General features: G+C 53.2%; 1 protein-coding gene across 4 annotated transcripts in view; it reads right to left on the bottom strand.

Annotated features, from left to right (window-relative positions):
- Window positions 1-12,695: 12,695 nt before the first annotated feature.
- Window positions 12,696-22,401, bottom strand: part of CHST3 (carbohydrate sulfotransferase 3) — a 34,514-nt gene continuing 24,808 nt past the window's right edge. For 3 of the 4 annotated variants that reach the window (XM_072823497.1, XM_072823496.1, XM_072823498.1), the window contains exons 2-3: window positions 20,085-20,309; window positions 12,696-18,885 (exon numbers count right to left, since the gene is read on the bottom strand). In XM_072823497.1, the coding sequence (XP_072679598.1) occupies window positions 17,592-18,885; window positions 20,085-20,224 (1,434 nt within the window). In that variant the 5' untranslated portion in view covers window positions 20,225-20,309 and the 3' untranslated portion in view covers window positions 12,696-17,591. Of the gene's footprint in view, window positions 18,886-20,084; window positions 20,343-22,401 lie in introns of all 4 variants that reach the window. The other variant, XM_072823499.1, reaches the window with a different exon arrangement.

Raw genomic sequence — 22,401 nt, 5'->3', positions numbered from 1 at the left:
GTTTGAGCCATCGGGTTGGCGAGGCTTTGTCGTGGCTGCCTAGCAAACTAATACAGAAAGTGCCCTCATGTCTTCATCTTAGTTTTCTTGTCTAAAATAGGGAACACCTCCATATGGCAGAGATAGACATGGTTACCGGGCATTGTATCTGTTCCCCCTGCATTTCTAAGCCCTCTGCAACTTGGTAGGTGCCATGGGACTAGCATTTGCCAATGGCTTGTGGGCTGTCACAACGAGTCACAATAAGTCACTTCTGGGACAAAGCATAGAAAGGGCAGCCCATGACCCTCCTTTTCCTCTGTCTCAGCACCAAGGTGGCCTCCCGTTCAGTTGGCCAACCCACAAGATCATGACCGCCTGGCTTGCTTGGTCACTAAATGAAGGACAGTTGCCCTGCAGAGTCACATGGGCTCAGAGTAGGCTCTGAGTAAGTGGGAAATAAACTTTCTTATGTAGTCCCTGAGACTTTGGGGATGGCCACAGCACAACCTAGCCTATGCTGCCTACCTCTGGGATTGTTGTGGGGACTGAATAGGTCCATAAGTGTAAAACAACTAAAGCAGTGCCGGGCATCTAGTAATGACTCAATAAAGGTTAGCCAGTGCACAAGCTGTGTGACTTTAGGCAGGTGCTTGACATCTCTGAGCCTGTTTCCTTATCTTCGAAACAGGACCTGATGCCAGCCATCCCCTATGGGGATTGGTGTAAGGATTAAATAAGATACTCCTTGTAAGAGCTGACCCCAGGGGAAGTGGAGTATGCTCATTCTCCTCCCTCTGCTCTTGGGGGTACCTGGGTCCATCTGCGTGCCTGGCTGTGTCTCTTTGAGGCTCCTGGAGTAGGAATGGGCCAGCATCCACTGACCCTTCCCTCCCTGATGGGAGTATTACTGGGCTCCATTCTTCAGTGAAGTCATCATTCAAAGCAGCTGCTCTTTGGTTTGCAAATCTTTCCACAGTGGGGCTGGAGGCCTGTGGCTCCCCTTCTGTGAGGCTCCGATGGGGATTCCTGCCCTCGAAGACCAAGGATCAGACTGTCAGCTGCATGCTCAGCTGCTGCTTTCCTGGAGCTGCCCGCCCAGGCTGAGGATGTGGGCTCACGGGACCTTGGCGCTTTCACTGATCCAGGCCAGTCAGCTTTCTTGTAAGGGATCTCTGCACATGGGCCGGGAGAAGGGATGTTTCTCTTGGGATGAAGCAAAGGGGCAGAGCAGAAAGACACCAAGGAACCTGTAACTCGAGCGCTGAGCTTGTGACCAAGGGGTGATGCCAGCACTCAGCCAGGATCCGGAGCAAGGCAGAGACAGGCAAGTTGGCCTCTGGGAAGCTGCAGACCAGCCAAGTCAGAGAAGGAAGTCAAGATCCCTCTTTGATGTACAAAAGGAATGGGAGTAAGATAAGGCCATGATTGAGAACAGCTGGATTTTCGTTGGTCCTTAACGGATAACTGGATGTTTGTACTTATTTTTGTAATGTGCTCTTGTAGCACAGCTCCCCTTAATTGGCTCTGGAGGTGAAGGAGTTTCTCTTGGGATCCTCTGGACATTAATTTTAAGTTAATTAATTAACTATTTTTTAAGTAAGCTTCATGCCCAATGTAGGGCTGGAAATCACAACCCCAAAATCAAGAGTTGCATGCTTCTCCATGACTGAGCAAGCCAGGGGCCCCACCGTGGCCACTTTTAAATAACAGATGCCCAGACCCCAATTGCAGACCAATTGAGTCAGTCTCTGAGGACAGGGGGAGGGCAGCGGTTCTCAAAGTGTGGCCCAGAGACTAGCAGCCCTCTGCAGGTCCTACTCGTGCACTAAAACTGCAGTGTATTAAGACAGGTGACTCTCTTGGCCTTCTGTGACCATCTCCAGTGACCTCAAGGAGATTCCAAACCAAGAAGAGCCAGAAAACTAGTTCAGCAGAGGCAGACAGGCAACGCTTTTTAACAAAAAGGTATGAGAGAAACATAATGTATTAAGATATATTATGGAAAATCTATGTGACTAACATGGAAATCAGTAAACCTCCATTTTTACACCTGAACAAATTATACTTTGTGATGCACAATTACATCTTGCAGAGTTGCTTGCAAGGACATATGACCTCAGTAAGACAGCAAATAAAGCACTTACTAACCTATTTTGAGGTTGGCTTTTTTTTTCTTTTTCAGTCGACACACCCTGACCCACTGACTCAGAAACTCTAGGGTTGGGCTCAGAAGTCTGTGTTTTAGCAAGTCCTCCAGGAGATTCTGATGCATAGGAAAGTTTGAGAATGAATGGGTGATTTTTTTTTTTTTTAAGAGAGAGAGAGAGAGAGAGAGAGAAGTGGGGAGTGGCAGAGGAGAGAGAGAATCTCAAGCAGGCTCCATGCCCAGCGCAGAGCCCAACACAGGGCTCATACTCATGACCCTGAGATCATGACCTGAGCTGAAATCAAGAGTTGGACACTTAACCGACTGAGCCAGCCAGGTGCCCCGAGAATCTTCAGTGGGTGATTTTAATGTGTGTCCAGAGTTGAAGATCACTGGGACAGTTCAGGGAGCTCCATTTTTTTGTTGTAGTTAAGTAAGTAGTAAAAGGGCAAGTGTTGATTTGAGTGGCTTCTTCAACAGTGGCTAATCTTTTCCCTGCTGAGCCCCAGAGTTCAGGATGAAGGCATTTGGTCTCCACTCCCTGGAGGAGGAAGGGAACGTGATCTGTTCATTCTTTGAACATCTTCTACATCCATGAAGGAGAATAACGCAAAACTTATCATCACAATTAATATTCCTGCCCAATCATCCTATTACTAACAGCAATAACAGAGGAGACCGGCCCCAAACCTGCTCAGAACATCCTTGACCAATGGTATTTTGAGACTTTACTGATATGCAGAAGAGTCAAGCACAGGCTCCCTTAGCTGCTTCTGCATGAACTCCATTGGACCAACCTCACGGCCTGCAAACATAAGGCCTTTTTCTTGGGTTTTGGCCCATCCTTCACAATCCTAATCCTGGAGGAATTAATTTCTCATTTTGGAGTAATAGAATAGTTGTGGGAAGTGGGTGGAGTGGGAATTTCTAGGAATCACAGCTTTTTAAATGCACTTTCTCTCATTTTCAACCTAATGCTTCTGTTCACCCTTCCTGATGCTGTACCCAGCGACAACCAGTGCTCTGCCTTGTGTTGGCTCCACGGAATTAACACCCGGATCCTTCTGGGTTAAACCAAGTGGAGGATGGAATCTGGCTGGAAACCCCATAATGCTTTTGCTTATCCCATCTGGAAGGAGGTGTGTGTGTGTGTGTGTTTGTGTGTATGTGTGTGTAGGGGAACAGCTACGACATGTCCCATGATCCTATTCTCTCGTGTCTGGAGAGATCTGTGACCGTATGAGCCAGCTGCTGCCTCCTGAGGGGCCACAGAAGAGAACAGAAACCCAGGGCAGGTGGACACTTGCCAGAGGCCACTGTCAGCTCCAATGGGCACACCTCTCTCTGACCCATCCCTCTTGATTTCTAAATACATCAGGCCACATGGACATGCCTCCCCCCAGATGCACCCTGGCCGTCACTAGGTTATTAAGCACCCTCCTCATTCCTACCCATCTCTGCCTTTCAGGTCTCCTGCTGGCAACACTGTAGGGTTTCTCTCTGGCTTCTTCCAAGTCTGCTGGGCTAAGGGAGATGTCTTGGATTTATTAAAATCAGCCCCATATTGGAGCCAGATGCTTCATAGCAAATGATGTGGTCAGGATGAAGTGAAGAAACAAGCAGAACAAACAAGGAGGCTCCAGCAACAGATGCTAGTCTCTTCCTGGGCTTCACTAAGAAGTCTCCTTTCTTGCTCCTTCTCTCCTCCCAAATCAAACATTTGCTTATGCATTTTTGTAAGCTCCCGTGTCTCACTCAGGGGCCAGCAGACCAGTGTTTATTGGGTTGTTTCTTCCAAGCCCCATCTGTGGCCAGGGGCAAGGAGGATGGAACACAGGAGTCCTGGCAAGTGTGAGCTGAAGGCCTTGCAGGAAGTCAGGGGAAGCAGGCAAACACTCAGGCGTTTGTCCTTCCTAATTGCAAGAGGTACAGTGATAATCCTAATGGTAATTAGTCATGGTAATCATAGTAGTGGTAATGATAAATCACTGCGAGGCTTTGTGTTAGGGGCTTCACACATACTGTCTCCCTTTCCCAACACCCTCTGAGCAGGTGCTTTGGCACGACTATCATTATTCCCATTTGTACTTAAATATGGAAACTCAGAGATGTTTCTGTGAACCAGAGATAGAATTGGGATTTGATGGGGTGCCTGGGTGGCTCAGTCGGTTAAGCATCTGACTCTTGGTTTGGTTTAGGTCATGGTCTAGGGGTCGTGGGATCAAGCCTTGTGTTGGCTCCATGCTCAGTGTGGAGTCTGCTTGAGATTCTCTCTCTCCCCCTCTCCCTCTGCCCTACCTCTGTTCTCTCTCTGTCTCCTCAAAATAAATAAATAAATCCTAAAAAAAAAAAAAAAAAAAAAGAATTAGGATTTGAACTCGGGCAGCCTGACTCTAGAGGCTATACTCTTAAACGCCAAGTGACAGATGCAAGGAATACATGTTTGTTAAAGAAATAATTGAAAACTCAGATAAGTAATTTACTGTCAACAGTTTGGCTTGTGTGTTTCCAATCATTTCTCTGTGCAAATGTATTCACAGTACAGAGAATATTTTCTATAAATCAAGTCATATGGTACTTGCTGTTTTTATAGATTATTTGTCATGTAATTTTCCTAAACATCTTTGTCATTTAAAAAGTCTTCTGCATGGTTTTAATGGCTACATCATATGTGTAACCACAGTTTATGTGACCGATTCTCTATTATTCAACACTTAAGTGGTTTTCTACTTTTTCACTATTATAAGCAACATTTAAGTTTGACAACATTACATTTTAGCATTTAGCCGCAGTTATTTCCTTAGGATAAATGCCTGTACTGGATTTGCTGGATGAAAGTATATGAAAAAAATGTTAAGGTGTTTGATACATATCACCAAACTTTCCTCCTCCAGCATCCCATAAGATAAATGGATGTTTCTCCACACCTGCGCCAGCACTGGGTTTTACTATTTTAAAAACATTGTTGCCAATTTAAGAGGTCATTATTGTTTTGGTTCACATTTCTTGGCTCTCTGCAACCTTGATCTGTTCTTGCTTCACTTCTGTAAGCCTTAGTTCATTCAGCAGTAAAACGGGTGATAACCAAGTGCCCGTGTCACAGATTGGGAGGACCATCCAATGAGATCATGCATGACAGGCACTGGGCACAGTACTAGCAGGCAGTACGCGCTCAGTAAATCTTCGTCATTATGATTCTCCTTCAGTCGTGAGTATCCGGAGGACTTCAAGGGAGCCATTTGGAGTGAGAAACAATAATATGAATGTTCACTTGCTTGAAATGTTCATGGACACCCAACCAATCTTGTCACTTCTGGGAAGAAAATTCATCAGAAGTCCATTTTATTCTCTTTACTCCCACCTCTGGCCAGACTCTTAACATAATACCTAACATTTATGAGCACTTACTACAGGCCTGGCCCCTTACACATACTACTTGACTTCATCCTTACAGTTACCCCCCAAGGTAGACACCATCTGTATTCCCATTTTACAGATGAGGAAGCCACAGCACAGACAGTCGGATGGCTTGCCCACAGTGACACAGCATGGATGGGGGCGGAGCCGGGATTTGAGAACAAGCAGGCTGGCTCCGGATTACACACTCTCGTTCTCCAAGATACACAGATGCTAATATTTGCAAAGATGGTAGCGCTTCTGTCTATTTTGGGGGAAAATGCCCGATCTCACTTAAATTTACTTCAGTGTATGCTCCAAGAGGTCACGTGTGGCACCACCAGGGCTCTGCAGGTAGCTTCCAGGACAGGCACTGAACCTCCTGCAACGTCTGAGAAAAGACACGAAGGGATGGGCTCTGACCCTCTGGATCCTGCCACTTTTAGGCTTGTCTGCTGGATCCTGCCCCAGGGAGTTCAATGATTAGAAGTTTTTGCATGAACCGTCTCCTGCTCATGTCCTCAGGACTCCACACTGCTCCCACCACCACATGACCATAGGGCTTTCTGGGCACACTGCTGAGAAGTCATTGAGCCTGCCACAGGACTGGGGGCTGGTCACTCTGCTTCCGGGTCTGAGATAAAGTGCGCTGCAGTGGCAGTCCTGGACCTCTTGAGGAGACCTAGAAAGCTCCCTCGGAGCCGCAGACACAGACTGCAGCACTGTCAAGGCCCGAAAAGAACTGGCGAGTTACACTTGAGCCAGGGAGGCCCCAGCCACTTCAACCTGGACATTCCCATCCCTCATAGACAGGAAGGGATGGACACAGACACAGGGTATTGATGGTGGGTTTTGTTTTGCCCCAATTGGGATTTTTTTTTTTTTAGGTACACAGGTGGTTACAAGCCTCATTAGAATCATTAATGAATTTCTTGTGTTGGAAAGTATAAAAATATGTAATACTGAGTCCGCCCTGAAAAGTCTAACATAGAATGTCTGTTCTTGTGCAGATAGGGACTGTGCTTTCGATTCTCTACCTTGCAGCTCTGCGTGGGGCCAGGCACACGGTGGGCACGCAGCCAGGGTTGGCTGGGCTCAACTGTTTGTTACTTTCTGGGCTTCAGTTCCTTTATCTGTGAAATGGGGACATAATTTCCACCCAGCTGAGAGCAGTTCTGAGGGTTCAATAAGAGATCATGGGCAAGTGCCCAGCACAAGTATGCAGGTCACAGTAGGTGTGCAGGAAATGTTTCTGAAACCAAACTGTTGCCAACAGGTAGAAATGACCCAAGGGGCCATCAGCGGATGAATGGGTATGCAAAATGGGGTCCATCCAGACAGTGGAATAATATTTAGCTTTAAAAGGGAATGAAGTTCTGATACATCCTACGTGGGTGAACCTCAGAAACATGATGCTCAGTGAAAGAAACCAGACACAGAAAGAAGGTCACATGTCGCGTGGTTTCATTTGCATGAAATGCCCAGAATAGGCAAATTCATATCAGTGGTTGGTAGGGAATATGGGGCTTCCTTCTGGGGTGATGAAAATGTTCTAGAGCCAGAGAGTAGTGATGGCTGCACAGTATGCATGTACTAAATGTCACTAATAGTAGAGCATTCATTCATTCATTCATTCATCCATGCAACCACCACTTGTGCTGTGTCAGGCACAGCGGGAGCCCATGTAAAGGCTCAAGTCTGTCCCCCAGGCTTATTCAGTCATGAAGAAGAAGAGGGGACATTGGCACCTGCAGGCAAGATGTCAGGAGCATTGCCCCATAACGGGGGTCCTTGGATTCCTGCTTCCGTGGGCAAGTCTTGACATGTCTTCTCAATGGTTCTTCTGCTCCCCGGCCAAGCGGACATGTGTCGGGAAGCAGTGGGCTCCAAGCCAGCTGCGAATGAGCCTCTAGTCGGGGCCAGGGCAGTGGGAGCAGCGCCCACCAGGCAATGTTTTGAATGAATTGACCTCCGCCCAAGTGTTCTCGGCCCCCCAGCGTCGGTCTCTCTGCTCATGCACACAGAAGGCAGAGGGCAGGTTGTCCCGGGAGGACGCCGCTTACAGAAATCCCCATCGAGCCAGGAGGGAGAGGAGGTTAAAGCACAGAAGGGGAATTAATGGAAACTTACAGGAGGAAATGGGATTAGCCCCTGTCCACTTTACCCAAACTCGGGAGGTTCTCCATGGGGCATCTCGGGCCTGTCCCTGAAGCTCTGCTCTGCTTTTCAGGATTTGGGACAAAGGGCAGCCTGACTGCCTGTGGCAGGTGCTGAGAGGCCCATTCTCTTCGGCCCTGGGTTCCATTAGAAGTTCTACTTGGGTGTCCCTTCCAGCCTTCAAAATATTTGTCAGTTCACTGATTGAGAGGCATTCAAAAGAGGGCGAGCATGGGGTGACGGGCTCCAAGTAAAAGCAGTAGCTGTTTATTCAGGGTTCCTCATGAACCAGGCACACAGGCCCACATCCCTGTCTTTCATGTTGATATTGTCCTCATTTTACACATGAGCAACCTAAGGCCCAGCGAGGACAATTCACTGGTCCAAGGTCACACCGCTAGGACGCATGCTGCTATTCAAGCCTGGAAGAGAGCAGACTTTAAAAGTGGGCTTTACTTTTTTTTAAGTAAAGAGGGGTCGGGGACGCCTGGGTGGCTCAGTGGTTGAGCGTCCGCCTTTGACTCAGGTCATGATCCCAGGGTCCCGGGATCAAGTCCTGCATCAGGCTCCTTGCACGGAGTCTGCTTCTCCCTCTGCCTGTGTCTCTGCCTCTCATGAATAAATAAATAAAATCTAAAGAAAATTAAAAAAAGAAGAGGGGCTGGGCTTGTGCCGTCTGATGCCTTTGGTTCTGTGCTTATGCCTCCTTGGCATTTCCATGACCTGTGGGTGCTCAACAGATCGCAGTGGGAGAGTTGAGGCAAAGGATGGAACAGAAGGGTCTGTGAGGATGCGAGACATGGATTCACATCCTGACACTTGCTGGTCATGTCAGCTGTCTGGGCCTCACTCTTCTCATCTGTGAAATGGGACACAGTGAGCACAGCAGGCCACTCTGCTTCCCTCTCCCTTTAGTGGCTCCCTAGCTGCAAGATCAAGTCCCTCCTCTTCCTAGTGTGGCTTAGAGATGCCTGAGCATTCCGGCCCAGCTCTGCTCTCCAGCTTCCTGTCTCATCAGAAGCAAGCTGTTTCTCAGGCCACAAGCAGAGCCAATCCTCTTTGTCTTCCAGGCCCTTGGGCATGCTGCCTCTGGGGAGGGGGGTGCCCTCTGCTGAGCTTTCCTGGGTGAGACACAATGGGGTGGCATTTGAACCCAGGCCCTGGGGACTGCCACTGCGATCACTGCAAGAGCACGCTGGGGGACCTGTGTACTGCACAGGGAGCATCACCTACTATGCACATTCAAGAGAAAGGAGTTGAAACCTTTCCAGGGAGGGCGGCTCTGGTAAGGACTGGACACCAGCTGCCCCCCACCCCAGCCTCTAGCTGGCCAAAAACACCTGTCTTCTTCCTCGATGCTCATTCTGCGCCCCCTGCTCGGATGGGCCTCGGCTGCTCTGGGGTGGGGGTGGGCAGGAGAAACCCAGATGGGTGCAGACGGGGTGGTTGGGTTCAGTGTTCTGACCAGGCAGACAGACGCAGAGCCCACAAGGTCCAGACTAACCAGCTTATTCCTCAGGTTTAAGGGCCAACGAGCCCGGGGAAGGCCTTGCTGCGAAAGTCAACCCGGACCCCCGCATGCCACCAGGGCTTCAAGCTGGAGGCTGGAAACTCAAAGGCCTATGGGGCCTGGGGAGCGATCATAGTGAATGGAGTCCAGCAGTGGCCCCGCTGGCCCGTTGCTGTCTCACCCTGGACAGAGGCGGATTCAGAGGTGGCTCAGCTGGAGGCGCAAGTGCCCTGGTCGATGTTGCCTCAGTGCTGGCGAGGCCAGGCGACTGGGGCACCCGGCTCCTCTCCCCCGGCCGCCCCCCTGTCCCTGCGGGAACAAGAGCCCCACGTCACCCGGAGCAGGTGTTGCCAGACTCCTCCCGCCCTTACAGCCCACTCTGCGTACTTACACTGCGTTCTGGAAACTTCCAACCACTGGCATCTCTGGGCCCAAAGGCTCGTTCCAGAATTCTGGAATGCTGTTTTGCCGGCAAGGTTGTGCTGGGGAATTAGTATTCAGCCAAAGTCTGACAAGGACTGGTGTAGGAACCCTCCAGGCTCACTCATCCCCGGGGGAGAAGGAGTCTAAGGCACCGGCTTTACCAGCTTTACCATTTCCTGGAGGGGGCAGCTGGCCTAGCAGGGGACCTCCCCCCCGCTGGCTCTCCCCCATACCCCCTCCCCTGCTGGCTCTCCCCACTCCTCCTCCCCGCTGGCTCCTCCCACCCCCTCCACCCCTGCTGGCTCCCCTCCACCCCTGCTGGCTCCCCCCACCCCTCCTCCCCTGCTGGCTCTCCCCCACCCCCTCCCTTGCTGGCTCCCCCACCCCCTCCCCTGTTGGCTCCCCCACCCCCTCCCCTGCTGGCTCCTCACCCCCTCCCCTGCTGGCTGGCTGCAGGGCCCAGATAAACCCCTTGCTCTCTAACCCTTATCTCAGCATCAACTTCAGGTGTTACTCAAACCAAGACACCTGATGTTCAAGAGGCAGCAGGAAGCTGGTTTTCACATAAAACCCCTTACTTTTTAAGTGTCGGCCTCTGATGCCAATTGTTTAAAAACAACACCTGACACTGCGTGGGCCGCACATCCAGGGTCGGTTCGGTCCGGGGCGGGTGGTGTGCCTGGGTCCTGAGTTCTCGGAGTTGGTGGCCGTGGCTCTCCTCGAGGGTGTTCTTTTTTTTAGCGACTTGGCTGTCTTCCTCCCCTGCATCTCACGCGGATGACCCCTCCTTGTCATCACCCCCCACCCCCCTTCCTTCCTCCCTTTCTCACGGTCTGATTTTCCGGGGCCCGCCCCTCCCGCTGAGCCTTTACTACCCGCTTGCTCTTCCAATAAACCGCCCAGCAGGTTTAGCAAGGGGTTTACCAGCTGCGGGAGGTGGATTACATCTCCAGGGAACCTGTTTACGGTCGGTAACCTTTGTCCTGCTGTTTAAGAAATGGCTCCTTTTAAGAGTTACCTCCAAGCTCAGATCAACGGTGTCCTGTGGTGTTTACGCCTGGCCTGGTTCCCCAGGGTGACCCCCCTAATGCCGCAGAGGCCCTGCAGGTGTGGGCTGAGTTGAGGAAGCCAAGGACCCAGGGTTTCAGGCGACCCGGAGGTTTTAAGGCAGCAGGGGGGATGCCTCGGGGTGTGAACTTTGACCCCTCCCCCAGTTCCCCTGAGGCTGCTACATTCTCAACCGGCCAACTCACTCCTGGCCTGCAGCTTGAGAATGGCCCGAAGGTGGGATGGGGCCCTGACTCTCAAGCCTGAACTTTTTTCCCCACCCTCTTTACCCACAACCTTCTTCTTGTCTGCTTGTCATGGCTTTTAGTCCCATATGCTTATATCTGCAGGTTTCTGAGAGCTACAAGGTGTTCAGTAGAATGCCAGCATCTTGAAAAGGTTGTTTGGCCAAAAACACTTCTCACGATGAAAGAATTCTACCCATAAAAACTGTTGTGAGAGAATTCCGGTCAGTTGGGGCAAAGGAAAGCAGGACTTCTCAGAGCCTTTAAGATGCTAACATGCACTGTAACTTCCTAAGCACGGTTAGGCGACCGCAGCTCCTCCAGACACATGAGGAGACACACTGATGCAGACTCCAGTGCTGGGCCTGCCGTGAGCAAATGACACAGGTCCCAGGCCCCTGCTGGTGGCCCAACTTCTTCCCAGATGGATCCAGCTGACTGTCCCTCCCTCGGAGACCCCGTGGAGTATTTGGCTCCTTCCCAGGGTTGGGTAACTCGGAGAATAGTGGAGGAAGATTCAGGAGTCCCAATAGGCCTGAGAGCAGGGAGGAAGGTTGTCTCCAGGCTGTGCTGGTGACTGAGGGCGTGAGTGGGTGGGAAGGTCTCCAGGCTTCTCTGCTCTATGATTATGGCAATTTGTTTCTCCAGGAGGTCATTTGTGGTAGGAAACATAGCCCAGAAATTAAACTAAATATATGTAGTCCCCAGAAGAGTGGATGCAGCAATGGCACCTGACTGGGGGTGGGGTGGCAGAGATATTCAGGTTGGGGTGTCATTGCAAACGGCTGTATTTCAAGGGTGGGGAGGAAGATGGTTTGAGTTCCCAAGGCCTGGCCTGGGTGAAATGGCAGAGGTACGGGTTTGAGTTTTGGGGAAGGGGTCCCATTCCTTCACATCATGCCTCCCTCTGTTGTCACCTCCCTCCAACTCCAGGTACCCAATTGCTCACGAGTGCTCAGTCGTTCTCTCCCTCTTCATGGCTGCTGCTGTCCTGTCTCCCCTGTGCCCCAAAACCCACAAAGCTTTACCAGCAACGTCTTCTCAGGTTCCAATAAAAAAAAAAAAAAAAAAAAAAGAGGAACCCTCTTCCTTGGGAGATGCCTATTGTCTCCAGGTGGCTGTTAGGAGACAAAAGGGCCAAAATCTAATTGGCACTACAGTGATGAGTCAGGTCATAACGACTTGAAAGGACCCCATTCCATTTCTTAGCCGAAAGGGTCTTTGACGATCACCTCATGTGGTTTTTGAGATTTTGTTGAAGGCCAAAGGACTTTTAGGTGCCATTTCAACATGTGAAGCAGATCGATATGTAGCTGCTCCAGGCGAGAGGGCATTGCCTGCTTTTTCAGCTGACTTCTGGAACAGCAGTTGTAAGTCGCTGATTACATGCCTCGTTCTCAAGGAAACTAGGGCTCAGAGGAGGGAAGTGACTTGTCCAAGGTCACAGGGCCAGACAGTGGCAAAGCCGGGACTTGTCCCCGGGTCCCCTGACCTCTAGCCAATGCTCCTGTCCCTGCCCTGTAACACCGGGGTATTCATGTCTCAGACCTCATCCTTGCAGCCGGCTCCAAGCACAGTTGCCACCAGCTCTGCCATCTTGGTGACGTAAAAGGATCATCACACCCCCTGCACTCAGCCGTGCTTCCCCGAGTCTTTCACTTCTCAGGGCCTTTCCTCTGCCCTGCCTCAGGCTAGAAGCACCCCTTTCCTACTGCTGCTAATTTTGTTTCTTGTTAATTTTTGATGGCTGCTGAGAACGAATGCGAAAGAAAGGCAGAGACACATTGGAGACTTTGCTCGCTGCGTGTTTTCATTTTTAATTAAATAAGTCAAGTAAGCCATCGAGTGATGGTTCACATTCTGTTCCACAAAGCAGACCCTGGCGGGCTCTCTGAAGGGCAGCCCCCTGCGTCTCCAGGAGACGGCCGACCGTAGCCGTGACAAGGACAGCCGGGGCACGTGATGGCAAGGGGGCTGGGAGGCACGTGGCCGAGCACAGCGAGCTGCACGTATGTACACGGCCACACACGGCCGTGAAGGGAGGGTCCCATATCACATGACCATGAACCGTGACACAGGGCCGAGGGCTTGGCAAAAAAATGGAGTTTGTGGGACCCAGGAGGGAGCAGGGGAGCCAGGCACAGGGGGCCTAGAACACACGGACCAGATGGAGACTTCTGGGGTGCCCGATTCACTCCCAATGGTAGAGGAAGCAGGGTATTTCCCCCAATAAAATGCCTGGTCTACATTATGAGCTGGCCCATGGGGATGGCACCGCGTCCATACCCGTGGACACACACAACTGCTCCGGCCTCCAGGCACAGTCACGGAATGATGAAGCACATGAGACCAAAAGATCTCAAAGCTCTTAAGACATCTGAACTTGTCGGTTCTGTTTCATCCTGTTGAGGTAAAGGGCAGCTGCCACTATTCCTGACGTTGTGGGCAGCGGGGAGCTGATGCGGCTGCATTCAGGAGGTGCCCAAGGAGCCTTCCGCCTCTCATCCGGCTGGACCACGTCCTGGCATCTCCACTAGCAAACCCGCCACCTTGGGCCCCCCGGACTTCAGCCGATGCTCCTTCCGCTTTGCGCAGATCAGCAAGGCCTACTCGGCTTCTGCGGATGCATTTCCCCATGCCCACCCCCTCTTCTTCCTGCCTTGGGAATGCATCCCCTCAAGACCCATCTTTGCTTTCAGCCTCGGGGATGGGACCAGGGGACCAGGGGACCAGGGGACCGCCTCAGGGATGCAGCCATCTGGTCTTCGGCTCCCGTCCTTCATAATCCTTCATAATGAAGGGGCAGGCCCTAGAGTCAATTAAAACAGGTCCATTCCCCCCTAATGTGGGAAAGGTCCACCAGGGCTGGGAGAGACCCTTGGGGTCAGGACCAGACCATCTGATGCTTCCATCTCTGGGCCAAGCGTGCATCTTCTGGGACAGGGATCCCCTGACTTCCTGCTGGAACTTACTCCATCATCAGACAGGGCAGAGGTGGTGGGGAAAGATGCCCTTGTGATGGGTGGGGTAGGCCCTCTGCTCTCAGGGCTCCAGTCAGCTGCTGCCCCTTTACACCAGCCCTGGGCAGAAGCTTCCATCCAGGCTGAGAGTACTGACAGCGAGTAAACTCTTCATTGAACTTTTTTTTCCTATTCATTTACTTATTTATTTTCAAGTGTATGCATCACATAAAGGGACCAAAGGTGAGAATTTGTTCATGTCTCAACCTCAGGAAGAGCTTGGTGATAACCTGCAGTGAGGGGTGGGCAGTAGGTGGGAGGGTGCCACGGAGCTGCGAATCTGCTTCTTTCTTCCTCCCTCTGGGGACTCAAGGACCCTGCTCCCCACCGACTGGTCCCTGAGACCCCCACCCCCAACCTGGCGCCTTATTCCCTCCAAGGTGTACAAAGAAGGCTGGAGGAGAAACCAGGAATAGGAGGCAGTGGTGACAGCCTGTGGGTGTTAAGACACTCCCCTGTCTCACTAAGGTCTGGAATGTTCTGTACTATTTATATAGGCCAGGCTAAAGAGGTCTTCGTCAAGAAAAAGAAAATGAGTAAACACTCATTGCTGAATGGACCTCTTGTTCCGGGGAAGCTGGCAGCCTCAGAGGTAAGGCCTCAACTGCTCCCTGTCTGCAGGCAGGTGGACGCTATGCGGGGGGAAAGCTCCGGTAGAGCCGGCAAGAGCAGAGAAACCTGTGCTGGCCTCGCTGGAAAAGGACGCACTTGCCTTAGCTGGACCCCCTTCCTCAGCCCAGCTGCCTGCTGAAAACCACAAATGCACCCCCACCAGGTTCCCAGAGTCGAAAGTCAGTAGTTGCCCCCACCCTGTCCTTCCCCAAACCCCAAAGGTTCCCAGAGCGCTGCTGAGCCCCAAGGCAACACTCATGCGTGTGGTGTCCTGTCTCAGACACCAGGGCAAAGGGAATACAGCAGAAAGGGCCTTAGAAGTCGCATCTTCAAAGCAACAAGAGAAAACCAAGGTACCTCCTTAAACAATATCCTGGGGCCAGGGCAACCCCCTGCCCTTGGGTTTACTCTTCTCTTGCATTCTGAATCATCTTCGAGAGTCCTCATGTGCATGGCGTGAGTCAACGCTTTCTATCACTGTTTTGTCTTGATTTGGGTACAGCTTTGAGTCCCTGCAAATAATAAGGCATTTTATGTCTCTCCTTTGTCACAAAATAAATAAATTAAGTCAACGTGCAGTGTACAAATTGTCAATGTCCTGAGAAGTCCCAAAGGTCCATTCTCGGCACTGTCCTCTGAGCTCGGAGGTGGATGCCTCGGCCCCAGAGGCAAAGGAAGGAAGAAAGCAGTTTACTGTCCACACCAAGAAGAGCCCCAGATGGAGGTGGTTGCCTCTGTCCTGCCCCGGCCCCCACCAACCACAGGTGGGGAACAGTGCAGGGAGCAGGGTGAGGCTGGGGAGGAGCAGCCAGCAGAAACATCTGGGTCTCGCTCTGCCCCGGGGTCAAGTTTGCAGAGCTGGAGTCCCTTTGGACCCCAAATCAGAGCCAGCTCCCTGCACAACTTATTCTGGGGCTGGAAACCCAAGGCTGGAGACCCCCTTGAATGGCTGTAGACCATGGGGATGGAGACCCAGCAACTCCAAATGCAGTGATTATAACAGACCCCACAAATGGCTAAGGTCCCACCCTCTCAAACAGCAGCTTCTGGCCAGGACACACTCCCCATGGCAGCACCAGCTGGACTCAGATCCTCTATTTCCCTTGTGCCCATGTTACTCAAACCGAAACTCAGCCCTCTGGGTTTGACAACAGGACAGATCTGACATAGAAGTTGTCCAGGAAATGAGAAACAGCCCTTGTGAACTTGGGCAGCTCTTCGAGTTCTGAGGTGGACTCACTTCTGCTCCCCAGTTTGGGGACATTTGCTGTTTGGCCATAGGCCCCTGACCCCCCAGGAGATGCATTTGGACCTGGAAGAGATGTTCAAATCAGGCCTCATCTCGGGGAGAGGGTGAGAGCTGATTTATGTTGCTTCTGGATAGACAGCAAAGAACCCTGGTGGTTTCTGAGATTCATTCCACATGGGGTTCAAACAGAAAAGCCCGTGGGGCACTGCAGGATGCCAGGTGGCCGCCTAGGCTCTGTTCCTTCTGGGGAAAGCTCTTCCTCCTCCTCCTCTCCCTTCAGCAGGAGCCAGAGTGCTCCCTGCTGGTCCTCCCAGCCCCCTCAAGCCCAGATCACTTCCAAGCATCACTCCTGCAGAAACAAAATCAGAAACATAGCCACAAAACAAGATACCAAACTATAAATAACTTTTTTTTTTAAAAAAGTCCAAATAAAACACCCAGCCTATCCCAAGTTGAGCAACACTCTTCCCAGAGCCCTGAAAGCTGGAATTCCAGACACTAACCATGTAACCATGGTGACCAACCAGGGGCTGACCTCTGTCCCCCGTCTTCTCAGGGGAGGGGGTACCCTGATGTGACTTCTCCCCCAAGAGCACTCTGCATTCTCTCCTAGGCCCGGCCCCACACAAGGCCTGACTGGAAATGGCAGGACTCAGGAGCTGCTTTTTGGCTCCAGTCAGGCCCGAGGCAGCCTTCAAACATGGACAGGCTCTCAGGGAGCCAGCCCAGCTGGGACGGGGCATTTGGGCTGCAGTCACGTGAGAGTTGGCCCACCATTTCAAAACATCCTGCCTGCCAGCAGGGAGGACGTGAATGGGCCGGAGGAGGTAGCCAGGAGAAACCAAGGCAGGCGGGGGCCACAGACTCGGCCGTTTTGTATCTACCGTTCAGTCCCAAATCTGGTCGGAATGGGGTCATGGCCTGGGACCATGTTTCCTTCCCCATCCCCAAATGATTCTAAAAATGTAATTAAAGCCTCCTCTTTGGGTGTGTGATTGTTAAACCCTGTGGGCCTAAAGCAACAAGGAAGACTGTGGATGTGTATATGTGGATTTGCGTTTCTACGGTTTTGTGTGTTTGTGTGTGTGTGTGTGTGTGTGTGTGTGTGTGTGTGGTGTACGTAGAGGCACTGTCTTTACCCATGTAGGTGTGTTTCGTAGCTCTGTGCAGGGCTGATTTCATCAGTAACCAGCATGGCTATTTCATTTATGAAAATACTGAATCACTCTTGGTTGAAAAGCCTCAACTGCCATCCTCGGACGTTCTGGGCCATTCCGGTCCCTCCCCAGGGATCCGTGCAGATGGCACACTGGATTGTGTAGAAATCCAGAAACTGAGTACAGCAGGAAGCCTGTGACCGGTCGGTGCCCACAGTCCCTTCTGGTTAAGCCTCGGACTCTGGCCCACAGGGTCCGCAGGCATTTATGCCTGTTTTGTGTATGTGCGTGTGTGAGAGAGAGACAGAGACAGAGACAGAGACAGAGACAGAGAGAAAAAGGCTTGTCAACAGTTCTGGGCCCGTGTGGGCCTGCGAGGGCCTGCCCGGGAGGCCGCGGCCCCTTAGGCCCGGGTCTGGCGGTCCTCGCCGGACAGGCAGCGGCTCGCTCTCGGGGAGACCCCAGCCCCAAGGCTGCGGTGGGAGAGCTAGCTGGCGGAGGGGGCGCCTACTGCTGCGGCGGGGGGACGGCCTGGCCCGCGGGAGAGGCCGCCGGCCGGGCGCCCCCCACCCTCTCTGCGGGAGCCACCGTCTCAGGGGCGGCCGGGGCGCGAGCAAGGCAGGTGGGCCTTTGACGAGGAGGGCGGCCTACGTGACCCAGAAGGTTCCCCGCTCCTCCAGCAGGCTGACGGAGCGGTTGGCCAGGGCGGCGGCGTCCCGCGCCAGCCGGTAGCCGAAGAGGCGCATGGCGGGCCCGCAGGCGGCCTGCACCACCTGCGCCAGCTTGAAGGGCATGCCGAAGCGCCACTTCTCGAACTGCTCCGAGGAGTTCTTCTGCGTGGAGTAGATGCCGCTGGCGTCCTGGGCCGCCTGCGTGTTCCTGCGGATCCAGTCCTCCACCTGCGCCGTGAGCGGGATGCCGGCGAAGCGGTACATCTCGCGCGCCTTCTGCAGCGGCCAGCGCGCCACGTCCTCGTAGCGCACCAGCATGTAGCGGCCGCGCAGCCAGGCGGGCTGCCGCAGGCCCAGCTCGGCCGACAGCCGGATGCTCTCGCAGTTGCCCCGCAGCCGCTGCACCTCCTCCTCGCCCAGGCGCGCCTGGCCCTCGGCCAGCCACTTCTTCCAGCCCTCGTACTTGCCGGCGAAGGCCACCATGCGGGAGGCCAGCACGGCGCGCGGGTCCCGCACCAGCTGGATGACGCGCAGGTCCAGCCGCGGGTCCTCGGCCAGCGGCTGCAGGAACTCCAGCTGCCGGATGCGCACGGCCTTGAGCGCCATGTGGTCCTTGCGGCGGCAGGCCTCGGCGGCCAGCGTCACGTTGAGCGGCCCGCAGCGGCGGTTCTTGCAGTGGTACTTCTCGAAGACCTTCTTGACGAAGGGCGTGCACACGGGCTCCTCGCACAGCGAGCGGCTGGAGCCGCGGCGGAACATGAACTGGGTCAGGTGGTCCTCGGGCAGCGGGCTGATGAAGTGCTCCAGCACGTACAGGTCGCACAGGAACAGCTGCTTGAGCACGTCGCGGTAGACCAGGGCCGCGCCCGCGGCGTTGGCGCCTCCGGGCTCGAAGGTCACGGTGCGCTCGATGTGCCACAGCGGCTCGAAGAGGTAGAAGATGTTGCCCTGCTGGTTGAAGAACTCGCCCACGAACGAGGAGCCGGTGCGCGTGGTGGCCATGAGGAGCACGTGGCGCCGCGGCCGGGCCTCGGTGGGCCGGGGTGGCCCCCCTTCCCGGGCCGCGGCCTCCAGCCCGGCCTCGGCCTCCCCGGCGGGCTCTACGCCCAGCTGCAGACTCAGGTTCCGCAGGCGGCCCTGCAGCTGGGTGAAGGCTGAATCCAGCTCGCTCAGGGACAGGAGGGACGCGTTGTCCGCCAAGATCAGGGCCGGGTCGGTGCTGTTGGCGTCCACCAGGGGTTGTGGGATCTGCTTCAGCTTGTCTGACACCCTAGGGGCGAAAGAAGGGAAATCGGGGTCAGCGAGCTACCGGAGGCGCCATCCCTTGTGCAACCCGAAACATCCTCCCGGGGCCATCACCCCAGGCCTCCCTTAGCTGGGTTTCCCTGGAAGCCGACTTTGGAGCAAGGATTTGAGTTTAGCCGGGACATGATCACGGGGAGAACTGGTAGAGAGGTAGGAGGTGAGGTGGGGAGAAAAAGAGGTCTGTAAAGGGTGAGCAGGTGTCCCTGTGGGCAAACCAACCCCACAGGGGCACACCCAAGGATTGTCTCACTCAAGGGTGTGAAGCTCCAGCTGGTCTTAGCTAAGGGCTGCTCCCAGAGGTATCCCTAGCTTACCCGTGTGCGGGGAGACAGAAAGCTCTCTGGCAGAGAGCTGCAGGGGCTGGCAGTAGGACCCTGTGGGCCCCAACTGGAACAGTCCATGCTGAGGAACCCAGGTGGGGCGGTGGCACAGTGCCTGCTACACAGGCCATCCCTGGCGGCTGCTTTCTTGGAAGGTGTTGTGCTGGGAGAGCAGGTCTAGAAATCTTTTTGTGTCTAGCAGGCTCTCCAGCAGAACCACTGCACAAGGTGGAATGCCACCTTCAGGGGGTGGCATTCCTAGTGTAGTCGAGGTGAGTGCACAGCCCCAGAATTTAGCAGTATACAACCTGGACGGCTGCACATGGCAGCCCTGCCCATCAGGGTTTGTGTACCAGGACCCCGCCTTTCCATGGGGTCGCCCTCAACCATGGCCTCGGGCTGGTTATGGATTGTTAATGTGAGGCATCATCCTAGCCAGGAAGTAAATGAATAATAATAGTCATGGTCAGCAAGTATTAGATGCCAACTGCCTGCCAGGCACTGAGGTAAATGTTTTACATGTCCTGATTTAATCTTTATAAGGAAAGCCCCATCGTTAACCGGATTTTACAGAACTTAGGACACAGAAGAGTGAATTTGTTCAAGCTGTCACAGCTAGAAAGAGCCAGAATAAGGATTCCAACCCAGGCTGCCTGAGTCCAGAGCCCAAGTGTTATCCCTATGTAGTCCTGAGGACCTGTGCAGGCCCACTGCCCGGGCACAGGAGGGGCCTGATGATTACTGGTTGAAGGACTGCCTTTGTAGGTCCACGAAGAGCCCTATAGCTACCTCTCTCCCCATCCGCCCCTCCCTGATAAGGAAGACTTGTGCTTGTATCCCTCACCTTGATATGATTTTATTTTCCTTTTCAATGAAGACAAAAACCACCACCACAAAAGCCAGGAAAAGGGCATATTTGCTCCTCATTCTCAGGCTGTGCAGAAAGTCCCGGCAGTCCTGGGGAAAAGCGAGTCCTTTCTCCATGGGGAAGGGTGGGGCGGTGGGCACTCAGCTCAGGAGCATCACTCAGGGCCTGGCTGGTCGTCTTCAGGTGGGGGACACCCTTGTCCTGTGAAGAGACCGGTGGTCAGGACACCCCTGTCTGGAGATGAGGAATGAAGATGAGTTTTTCCACCCAACTTACAAGGGTTGTGGCCCTGATTAGGCAGCCAGAAACCCAGACCCACTCTCCCAGTGGAAGAGAGGTGAGATCAGATCATTCCAAATGCCAATCAGCCCTATGATTCATTCATCCCACTTCCATCAATTTATCCTTTGACCTCACACGTAACTCAAGGGCAAGTGCGCAGTAAGAAAGTGTCTGCATTTGCAAAAGACTACAAATACCTAAATAAAAAATGATGGAGATGGCCCTATGAGTGCTGATGCGAATAACCTAATACATATACTAGATCCTTCACTTGGTCCCTTCCAAAATCCCTTACATGGCCCTCGCGTCTCAGCCTCCTGGAGCAGCCTCCCGGTGGCTAGGTTAGGGCTCCCCCGTGCCCACCACCACGCAAAGACTCCTATTAGCACCTGAGACTGTCATAATGTGAGCCCACTTGTAGCGATTTGTTCAACACTGATCATCCCTCTGTGGAGTGCAGGGAGTTTGTCCAGGACCCTCATTATCCTTTAGCACTGGGCTGGGCACACAGGAGACACCTGAGCACGGTCACCACATAGCAGAATGGATAAAGGAATAAATGACCCTCAATGGAAGATGCATACAATTTTAAAAGCTGGGGCAAATACAGCACGGCCTGATGGTGCCCATTTCCTGCATTCCTCCTCACCATCACACACACCCCTGTCCTGCATCATGAGCCCCAGATTCCAGCACAACACCCACCCCCCGCCCCCCATTGAAAAATCTATCCCTTTTCCGTAAGGACCTTCATCCACGGGTTACTATTTGCTCCAAGTGTGGAGAAGTCTCATGACCTGGTGCAGGGCACCCAGGATCATCTCTTCTTCTGGAAAAGATGGATATTCCCACAGAAAGCAGCTGACGTCAACATGGGGGAGCAGGAGGGCAGGAAGGTAGGTCCCATGACTGCACCTGCATCATACAATGGAAGTGGCCAGAGGGACAGTCAGAGCATGTCCTTTGGGGAAGGCAGGGGGGTGGGGGCTCTGCAACGCAAGGAGGCAGATGTGTAGCCTGGTAGCTGATGGCGGCACCCAGCTGTGCGGGGCAGAGGGGTGGCGAGATGTCCTGAGTGTGGGTGACTGGAGAGGGGCTCAGGAGGGAAGAGGCCTGCAGGGCCAGCTCCAGGGCAACTGGAATATTCCTGCCCCTTCCTAATTCTCCTGGGCCTTTCCCCACACACTCACTAAACAACTCCTTTCTGAGCACCCACTCTGTGCCAGCCACTGGTCTAGGCTCTGGGGATACAGCAGTAAACAGGCAGACCTGGTCCTTACCCTCAGGAAGCTTCCATTCTGGTTGGAAAGGCCAACTGGAATTATTTGGGTAGCCAAAATTTATTGAGTGCTTACAGCTCTGTGGCCGGTGCCAAGCTAAGCACTTGATTTGCATTTCCTCATCAGATCCTTACAGTCCTATTAGGTAGCAACTATCCCATTTTATAGATGAGGAAACTGAGGCCAAGGGGTTAAATCACCTGTCCCAGCTTCCTCCAACAGCAGCCTTCATCGCCTCCCCAAGTTCCAGGTCACTCGAGCCTCTCTCTGCTCCCCAGTCACCCCTTCCATAGCACGTATGGTTGGGCTTTCCAGCTGATGGTCTGTCTGTCTTCCCTTCTCAGACTCCGAGTCCCCTGAAGTAGGGACTTGTGTCTGGAACGGCACCCACCATATACCAGCTGCCCGACAAAACACGAGTGAGCAAACCTGTCAAAGCTGGTGCCTGGCAGGCTGTCACATGAATTTGCAGAATGACGGGCAGAGCTAGGTTCCCCATTTAGTCCATGGTGGGGTGCGAGGCCACCCGTCCCTCTGGAAGGGTGAGACCCAACGCTGAGTCTGCAGAGCACCAGGGACTGAAATCCTGACTTTCTTCCCTCTCATCTCTCGGCTGAGAGTTGCCTGTGTCTGACAATATGAGGGAAGCAGAAGGAGCCGGGTCCAAAAGTCCTGGGTTCTAGTCCTCTCTTCCTCTCTATCAGGCTGTCTAACCTTGTATGAGTGACTTA

The sequence above is a fragment of the Canis lupus genome, chromosome 4 (assembly GCF_048164855.1).
Source record: "Canis lupus baileyi chromosome 4, mCanLup2.hap1, whole genome shotgun sequence".
NCBI lineage: Eukaryota > Metazoa > Chordata > Mammalia > Carnivora > Canidae > Canis > Canis lupus.
This window is presented reverse-complemented; position numbering and strand designations above follow the sequence as displayed.